Source organism: Myripristis murdjan, chromosome 14 (assembly GCF_902150065.1).
Source record: "Myripristis murdjan chromosome 14, fMyrMur1.1, whole genome shotgun sequence".
Lineage (NCBI taxonomy): Eukaryota > Metazoa > Chordata > Actinopteri > Holocentriformes > Holocentridae > Myripristis > Myripristis murdjan.
Window position 1 is genome coordinate 22,126,386 of NC_043993.1, and position 9,668 is coordinate 22,136,053.

General features: G+C 42.1%; 1 protein-coding gene across 2 annotated transcripts; it reads right to left on the bottom strand.

Moving 5' to 3' along the window:
* Positions 1-1,463: 1,463 nt before the first annotated feature.
* fam76b (family with sequence similarity 76 member B) lies at positions 1,464-9,125 on the bottom strand. 2 transcript variants are annotated; one of them, XM_030069416.1, is made up of 10 exons: positions 8,582-9,125; positions 7,115-7,179; positions 6,927-6,981; positions 6,597-6,752; positions 5,910-6,094; positions 5,637-5,687; positions 5,418-5,495; positions 4,795-4,927; positions 4,588-4,689; positions 1,464-2,604 (listed from the first exon to the last, which is right to left on the bottom strand). In XM_030069416.1, the coding sequence occupies exons 1-10, from the start codon at positions 8,666-8,668 to the stop codon at positions 2,515-2,517; spliced, it is 1,002 nt and encodes a 333-aa protein (XP_029925276.1). In that variant the 5' UTR covers positions 8,669-9,125; the 3' UTR covers positions 1,464-2,514. The 2 variants fall into 2 exon arrangements, with proteins under 2 accessions (XP_029925276.1, XP_029925275.1); XM_030069415.1 differs by having other exon boundaries at positions 4,795-4,930; positions 8,582-9,122.
* Between the last annotated feature and the right edge of the window lie 543 nt (positions 9,126-9,668).

Below are 9,668 nucleotides of genomic sequence, written 5' to 3' on the forward strand. Positions count from 1 at the left end.
ATGTATTTAAAATCATATTTATTGTTTTATCCTTTGCACAGTTCAACCAGTGTTTTGGCAAATGTGATCCCTAACACAACCCTCATCAAGTAATTTTTGTGTGCAGATGGTGTCAGATGCTCTGCATTCAAGTTCAACCTTTAATGGCAGGTCTGCTTAATCCTAACTTGTCAATGATTTTTTTTAAACTGTCACCAAAACCGAATCCTCGTCACCTTTCATTAATACTCTATGGAAATATGTACTGCCCTTCTATATAAGCAGTCTCATGGTGAGTTAGAGTAAACTTTACTTATAAATTATCATAAACGTTACATCTGCAACCTCTGCTTCCAGTTTCTCCTCTCTGTAGGTTATGTAGGATTAGCAGTCGACCTATTCTGGTTAAAAGGAGCTTAGCTTCCTGACATCGAGGTGGACAATAAGAGGCCACTCACACTGGCAAGTTTGATCCGCGCCCAAGCACGATTGCCCTTAAAATCCGGATTCTTTGACCAGTGTGATCGCTCCGTATCGTGCTTGAATACAGTACACTTCCCCCGCTCTGGCACGGTTGGAGGAGGTGTGCTTCAGCGCGGTACGGGCGCGTACACGAGCACATGCACGGTCACGCACGCAGTGCGCGGACGTAAATCATGCAACTTTCCTCCTGCCTCTGCAAAATTGTTTAATGTGCGCAGCTTGATTACCGGCGAATGGCCGCGTTGCGCAATCAATAATCAACCATGTTGTCTGTGTCACTGTCCGTTGTGCTGCTGCAACCGCGTATAAACAAAAGTCGGTTTATAATGAAAGTACAGCAGTCTGTGTGCGGAGATCCGGCAGACCTGGTGCTAGCCGGCACCGCGTCGGCACCGGCCGTCACTGGCCGCGGCTCCGCGCGGTGTGCGGCCACCCGGTCACCCGGTCTGCCGGATCTGACAGGTGCCGCTCCGGCTGTCAGTTGGACGCTTTCTGAAGAAGGAGGAAGTTTCCTCCAAAACTGTCAAGGTAAATAAACATCCCATGTCTGATTAAAAGGACCAAAAACGTTTTTTAGTTAAAAGGAAGACATGATGAATGTATTTGAACTATACTGATTTATAATGACGTCGGGCCATGCCTGTTGTCGTATTTCAACGTGATGACGCGCACACCGGGGGCAATCGTGCTTGGGCGCGTTTGGGAAAAAGGTAATGTGAGTGCAGGCCAGCCGGGGACTGGGGAGGGGGGGATTTTGGCGTTAGCACGATACGGGCTCAAACTTGCCAATGTGAGTGGGCCCTAAGACAGTATTTAGTGGTGAAAACATACAGTATGAAAGGACCATCACTCTATCATCTTACATCTTTATAATCGGCTATTTCTAGTCTAAAAAGTCTGCACAACAGCATGGCACAAAAACAGATGCCAAGGGAAACAAAGTTCAACCAAAGAGAACTAACGCTCAGGTCTTAAAATTATAAAAGAAAAACACGATAACATCAGTTTAGCCAGTTTTAATAGTTTTAAAACATTGGGTTTGGAAAAAAGTACAAAAGTGATCCTGTACGCCACAGTATGAAACCAGCTCAATAATGCATGGTGAAAGGTGTGTTCCTTTAAAAAGCATATTCTACAGACGTGTTAATTTCAACTGGCCTTACCATACACATACTCACTAAAACAGATACAAGCAATAGTTTAAATACAATGGCTGACCCCAGCAATATCTTTACAAGTGATTCTTATAAAAACTAATTAAAAGATAGGGGAAAAGAAGTCTAAAAGTACATTACAGTACATGTGACCACAATGCCAACCGGTATATGGCAGTAAAATCATGCAGTATTACAATCGTTCCACTAAAGAGAAACAGCAAAGCACTACAGCTGTCACACAGTGAGAAAGAGGGCAGCCAGGAGGTGTCTCTCTCTTATCAAACAGCCTTTTAAAATGTTCATTGGTTGTTGTCCGATTGATACTGAGAGAGTACTCTACTGCTGGGCAGCAAGTCTGCGGTCACCCTTCCCACATTTGCATACATTGTAAAGTTGCGTAGGGTCTCCATAAAGGAGAGCTTGTCTTCCATATTCACGTCCATTTAGAAAAATATAACTAATTGCTATTGAAGAAAACCCCAAAATACGGGAGATTCTCTGAGTATGTTGTGAGGAAACAAAAAAGCTAAGAAATACAGTTGAATAAATAAATTGCATGACATCCATAGAAATCAAGTGGATACATGGAGCCGACAGAATGCTATCCACATATGCACACCATGCTCGTTTTTTGGCCCGGCAGTGTTTAAATGAGGGCTTCATCCTCCATTCCTTCCAAAGTCACAACCCATCCAGTGGCAAAGTCATCATAAAATATGTAAAATACGTTGACATTTGGAGGATGGTTCTGTTTGCCATGTACAACATGGTCTCTGGCTTTACCAATTAAGAACATAATCAATGTTGATGGCAAAGATTGAGGAAACACAGGAGGGGAGACTCACAGTGTTACAACAATGAAGCCACTCTGTGTTGTTACCGGCTCGGCCTATTGTTAGGGTAAGAGCAGCGAACTTCCTGTCCGGTCAAACTTTTTTCCCTTTGAGAGGGCAGCCACTTGTTTCATCAACTCTCTGTTTTTAGCCTGTGGAAATAAATGGTAAACTTGAATTAGAAATCTGATATCGATAGGCTTATATGAGCCTTTGTCAGCATTGTATAAGTAGAAATGTGTAAAACAAAAGTGCAATATCATTCTTTAAATGCGACATCCATTCTTTTTATAGTATTTACTTTAGTTTCATATTTATTGGATGTGTGCTTGTTGTCTGTCTTGAATTGTCGTATTAATTGCACTGATCAGCGCTCCTAATTTCGCCGTATTTGTACAACAACAATGAAGGCTTTTTCTATCTATATATGCACAATGCTAACCACTACGTTCTGGTAAACCGCTGCACACAAATTCACTGAAATCTGTTTGTGATTTAAACTGTCAGCACCATCAAACACCATGTGAATACTGTAGTGGTAAAAAAAACTAGCTAGCTGATGGAAATTACAATTTCAAAGCATTGGTTTATATCCATCACAAGGTGCTGCTAACTCAAGTGTATTCAGCTAAAACATGCAAGATTTAACCAGTGAGATGGTACAAATAGAAAATGCAAATTGGAACAGCTGGTAATTACGTAACTAGTGCTGACCATGAGCTTATTAGACACGGCAACAACAGATTTACAATTATAACACAAAATAACAGCTGTAATGGTTAGATGTGAACACTGAGTGAATTATTAGTGTCATGTGAAGCAAGCTCAAATTGCAGGAAAATCACTTTGATACCAAATGTGACACTCTGACTATGGGCTGCTGTAGCGATAGCACACTGATGTCTAAATGGTTTATGATTTGGTCTGGCATCTGTGCATGGAGGACTTGTGGATGTGGCCACTTTGCATTAGCCATCAATGTTATATCAATGTTTAAACAGCAGCTCTGTACTTCAGCCTTTAGATTTTACATCGCAGATATACTTGAAGATCACAATAACAGCAAAAAAACACTATTGTAAATGAAACACCCAGGATCGAGCTTTATTCTAATTTTCTGGAAAGCTGTTAAGGCATGACCACTATGCAATATTTATGTGTCCTTGTTTACTGAAATGACATTTTAAGCCCTATTGGGAAGGAATTCTGCACTATAGATTTACATGACTTCCACAATTGATGCTGACAGTTAAACAAAGCAAGGCTGCAAGAGCAAAGAGAAGTTGTAACTAGAGCAGAGTTGAGACTCTGGGTCTGATCTCAACATCCCCACTGAAAAAATGACCAAATCACGAAAGCTGTAGCTAGTGGAAACAGAATCGACCACAATTTTAGGGATGTCAGTTCGAATAGGACTAGATTTTCCTCAAATTGTTTCTATTGAACATTTTAGGGGGGCTTGAAGAAACCTAGATTTTAAATGGGCAAAGGCTGTAAAACTACAGATATGGCAAATTTGGAGCAGATTAAAATTACAGACATGTTTTAGTAATGATTACATTACCCCACTGCTCCTTGTAAAACTAATCCTGTCCAAATAAAAACTGTTGTTGTTGCCCATAGTAATCCATGGACTTTTCAAATAAAATAAGGCAGTATACACTTCCTTTGCATTTTCCAGTATTGAAGGAAAGGGGAAATGAATGGTGAGCAGGTCAAAGTTGCCTCCATCTATGACGACAACACACTGGGTCATTTTCTTCATGGCACACTATTACATTCAATTCATGAGTAGCAGAGAACACTGAACAAAGTTAACTGGATTGATCCAGTTAACTTTGGGTTTTGGGATGCATAATGTTGCTTGTTGGACTTTTTCCCAAGCCCATAAGAAATTCAGCATTGCAGTGAATTTCTCATTGATGCTCCCCAACACCAGAAAATGTTGCTTCCCTACATCTCTTCAGTGGAATGGATGGATATGTGGTAGAAGTTTTGTTTTGAGTTTTTAGTCCAACATGGTTTCCCAGAAACACTTTGGTTATCAGGTTCCACGTGCCTACTCACTACTGCATTCCCTGCACTGACATCCCCCCCCAAATGAGCATTTGCAGGACATGACAAATGTTTCTTACCTGTTGCTGTTCCATGGCCTCTTTGTGCGCTTTCTCCATGTTGTTCATCTTCACTCTCATATTGGATTCCTGGTACTGAAAGTCTGCCTTGAGCTCCGTGAGCTAAGAGACAAAGATATAATCAGTAAATCTACCTATTGCAACTAGCCTTGAGTAACCCAGCTTTAATTACACTGAGCTGGAGGTCAGGTGAGGCAGGTGGCGTACCTTGCGGTCCTTCTCCAGAATGGTCTGGTCCCTCTGCTGTAGAAGTCTCTTGAGGGACATCACTTCCTCTTTCAGCTGGCTGATGAGGATGAAGTTGTCCGTTCCGCCAGAATCCATAGACTGAGTGATGGAACTACTGATGAGACAAAAAGTCAGAGAGAGGAAGAGATGTCTGGTAATGAGCTGCCAACTCAAGGGAGTGAAAACAGATAGCAGTGCTTCAAGTTTGCTACATCCATACCAACAAAGCACAGATGAAAACAGAAGTAATTGTGCTAACATGATGATGTCTAAACTCATGTTTTAGGTTATTATTCGCTATTAATTTGGTGTCGTCGGGCAATATTTAAAATTTGTGAATGATGTGTTGTACACTGTAAGTGAAAAACATCTGCAAATGTGAGAGGAAATACAATGTGACCCAAGCAGGCCTATCGCAGTTCTTTTGGTCTTGCGTACCTCTGCACAGTTGCATTTTTACACTGAACACACCTAAAGCGTATCCGTGGCAAATTTTTGATGCTGAACCCTAAATGAGCCTAGCCTTTCTCTCTATATATATCAAGCCACAATTTGAAGAAATCTAGACTTCTCACAAAAGCAACTGAAAAATCCTATTATACCTGTCCCCATTGGATGGCTTCATCTCCAGTTTTGGTTTCTTCTTTGGAGTCTCCTTCTGGATTGAAGACGACTTATGGCTGCACAGAAAATCAAACAGCAGTGTACAACTTGGGCCCCAAAACTGCAGCCATCAGCCATTTTTCATTTTGTGAGGTACCCATAAATAACATGAAAAAAAAAACTGAAGAGGTGATTCTGAAGGGGTAAAAGTTTCTTACCTCTGCTTCCACAGTCCCTGCTCCTGCTCTGGACTCAAACTCCCACTCAGTCTGTAAAAAATATCTTTGCTGTTACATGGCCAGATCTTTTCCTCTTGTTAGTAACTCATGTAAATAACAAAATGAGAAGTATAAAGCAAACATAGATCATCTGTAGAAATTCCTTCCAATGCTGTTCAGTTTCTTGCAGCTAAATGCAGTCAACATCAATAATCTGATTACGCAGCGGATGGATGAGTTGCCAAAGAAATGTAACCTAACTGGAGGACCTACTTGTGGTGGGAGCTGCTGTGTCTGTGTTGGTGGTGGTGGTGGTGATGGTGCTGTCTGGAGTGGTGGTCTTTCTCATTCAGGGAGGAGGAGTTAGACGAGCCGAAGCCCTTCCTCTGCTCCTTGGTCTTCTGCAGGACGCGGCGGTAGGACAGAGTGCAGAGCCAGCACAGCAGCTTCCCATCCACCTGAGACAACACAGCTTGTTAGCCTAATTCCACTTTTACGCCAAGCAAATAAGTGCATAGGATTATTTTAAAACTACCTGCTTAAAAAAAAAAAAAAAAAAACAGGTGACACAGTTTACATTAACAGGTTCAGTGGTGTCACAATCTTTCAGCCAAACTAAACCGAACCCTAACAGAGCATTTTCTCAGATTTTTCATCCCAGTGGGCCTCATTACAATTATACTCTAAACATAAGTCAGAATCCAATCCAATAGATAGTGTTTTTGTGTTAATTTATAAAACTACACAGGTTAAAGTAACACTGCGGTTAGGAGAGCCTACCTAAAATGTAGGTCATACATCATACTGCTGCACCTATGTGAGTTGCAAATGATTCGGCGACCTGTTTACATCTATGTTGATCAAAGCCGAAGCCGATAACAGCCCAGAGCACTTGCAGGGTTCAGAATGCAGGACGTGAGTGCGATGGGGTCTGTGTGGGTGTACGTATAATGTATATACCTTTCTCCTGCCTTCCTCTTTACGGTCAAAGGCGCATTGCTGTTTGCACTGTTCACAGGTCTGCGGAGGTCCGTATTTCTTTTCCGAGTTAGTGCAGCGCTGACACTTTGTCCCTATGAAAGCTGCAATGATGTTACAGTACTGGCAGGGCTTGGGCTGCAAGGGGAAGAGGAAACACCAAATATTAACAAAAAAGGAGAAAATACCACTTCAGTATAACCTGACTTGAAACAAATATGCAATGAATACAACTGGGATTACCAAATATAACAGAGCTTAAAAATGTTCATGGAGTGCTTTGTTAGAAAACAAGAGAAAGGCTTCACTCACTGTCCCAAATTGTTTGACGTTCTGAGCACATTTCTTGCAGATTGTGTTTGTTTTGCTGCAAAGGGAAAATATCAGCGCATTACATTGGTGGCGAATAACACAACCGTCAAGAATTTCATCATCCCAGAATAATCACAGGCTGAGATTCATTACTGGGTGTGGCCCTTGTTCGTACCAACGCGACTCACCTTTCCTGCTGAAACTCAGATCTGCAGTACGTGCACTTCACTATGGGATGTGCGATGCGACACTCCTACAACAACAAAAGGAATATTAGTGCTTTTAATAGCATGAACATTTGCACAACACACTGACATGGACATTGTGCCATTAGATGATTTGATGTATAACGCAGACATCAAAAAACCTGTACTAAGTCATGTTTGTGCAGTCACAGCCCTGAGCTATACTGTCTGTCCAAATATGAAGTCCTGACAAGTTGGGTGTATGTCATAAAACAAATACTTCAGTTTATCCTCTGACTACTTGCTCATACAAGACCATGCGGCCTCCTGGTTTGACACTGTTCAGCCCATATCACACTCCAATATGCACCTGTGCAAAGGAGGTCTGAGGCTCATGTAGGCAGTGAATGCCAACGCAAGTCACTATTTAAAAAAATAAAGAAAATCGGAGGTGCTCACTTGGTAGTCAAGAGCAACACTGAGTGCAGTCTGAGCAGGAGCTGTGATGAAAAGGAGTGTGCGCACGCCATCGTGTGAGATGAAGTATGTTGCTCAGCCTGGTGTCAGCTCAAAGGTGGAGCAAAATCCTGTGCAATTTTCAGAGATTTTTGCCTACTATATTGCCTGATATTAGTGAAACCAAGCCAAACTTAAAATACAGCGAGTAGGGAGGCAGTGACAGAGGACATCTTCCTCATACCTCAGTGATACACTTCCTCTGTGTTTGGGGTTTAAGCCCTGGTGAAAGCATGACAGATCACCACCTCCAAGTTTTGTAGCTGACTCTGTTTTTAAACTTACTGATAAAAGATAACAGACGGGAAAAAAAATCTTCTTTAAAAAAAAAAAAAAAAAAAAAGCTAACAGGACTTGGAACAAATGCTGCTTTGTTTCTCAATAAGTGTGCTGGTCAAATTCCTAATGGTGTCTGTATGTGTGATGGAAATTTCCCCCTACAGAAAAACAATTCTCTGGTAATTTATGTTTTTAAAAACCCTCATCTCTGCCCTGATAACTCCTGGCAATCCGAGATAAGACACCCAAGAGAAGCAACAAGTTGACACTGCTGATGGAACTTGAAAATCCCTTCTCGCATACACATGCAGATTGGGGATGGCAGATTTTGAATGTGGCATTTTCTCTTTTGCAGTGTACCACGGACAAAATGCATGAACGTCCTCTGCTATGGCACTCTTTCACGGGTGGCCAGCATGGTCGTGTACGGCATTATCTAAACAAGGTTACCAGAAGCCCTAGCATTAGGGCTTCCAGGGTTGGAAAGATAAAGGCTGTTACATAATCCATGCAAGCTATAGCCTGCTCCAACACCATCTACACACCGGTCCGATACACCGCCCGCACATTCTTCACTTATGGGCGTTAAAGCTTAGCATGCAGCCAGACGGGAACATGTTTACTACCGAGACATGTCTTGTCGGCACACACACACACACACACACACTCCCAAACCTTGCACAGTTGCTGCCCCTGCGACAGTTCTTCGAAAGGGTACCGCTGGTTACACTTCGTACAGGCGTACAGAGCCGACGTTGCCATTCTCAGCCCAACAACAAAAAGTCACCGAGTTTACGCAGGCTATCAGACCCCAGCTGCAAATCGGCTGTCTTAACGGTGTTATTTCCTCCCCAGCGGCTAGCTGCTGAAAAGGCTAAGAGCACACTGTGCTGGGAAGTAACGTTAGCTAGCTAGCTAATGAGTTAGCCCAGAGATAGCTTAGCTAGTGCGAGGTGGATAGCAGGCGAAGAACAATAAACTCCAAATATGTGTGGTCTCCCTCTGCTCAGACGCCGAAATGACACAGAATGACCTGATATCGACTGTTAGCCGTGCCCGCATATAAGTAACGGGTTATTACAAACACGAGTATTAATGTTAAGTTTCCACTGTTCTTGCCAAGAAAGGTATTTTCCTGTTTTCCTTCTCTCTTTTTTGTATCTCGACGCCGTCGTCATGTAACCGGAAGTGGCTGAAGGCTCTCCACAAGAAAGGGGACAACCTATCGCGACACAACATCCGTCCGCGGGATTCACATTTTTGAAAGGCCGCAGCCAATCACGGGTCTGGATTCAGCACGGCTCAAAGACAAGTTTTTTTAAATTAGCGACTTAATTACAAGGGATGATTTAGAGGAAGAGTTTGTCTGCAAAGTGAGACATCCGCTCTTGCAAAAAACAAAACAAAACAAAACAACAAAGTGACTATCTGCGAGGCTGTACTCAAGGATTGGAAGTCAAGGCTTTTCGCAGCTCAGTTAACACTATTTCATAAAATCACACTATTTTACTCATGCATCTTTAAGTCTACATTTGAGTCTACATATTAAACAGCTTGAGTGAAAAATTCAGGCAACACAAAAGGCAGGATTTCATCATGCTGTATTTTAAATGACCACATTCCTCCTTCTGAAGGCTGCTTATTTTCACCTAAAAAGAAATACCTCATGAAAGAATAAAAGCAATCATGGAATAGAGTCATATCTTCCAGTGAACCCCATATTCACAATTTAATTGCAGTTTTTGATCTAGAGCGCCTTACA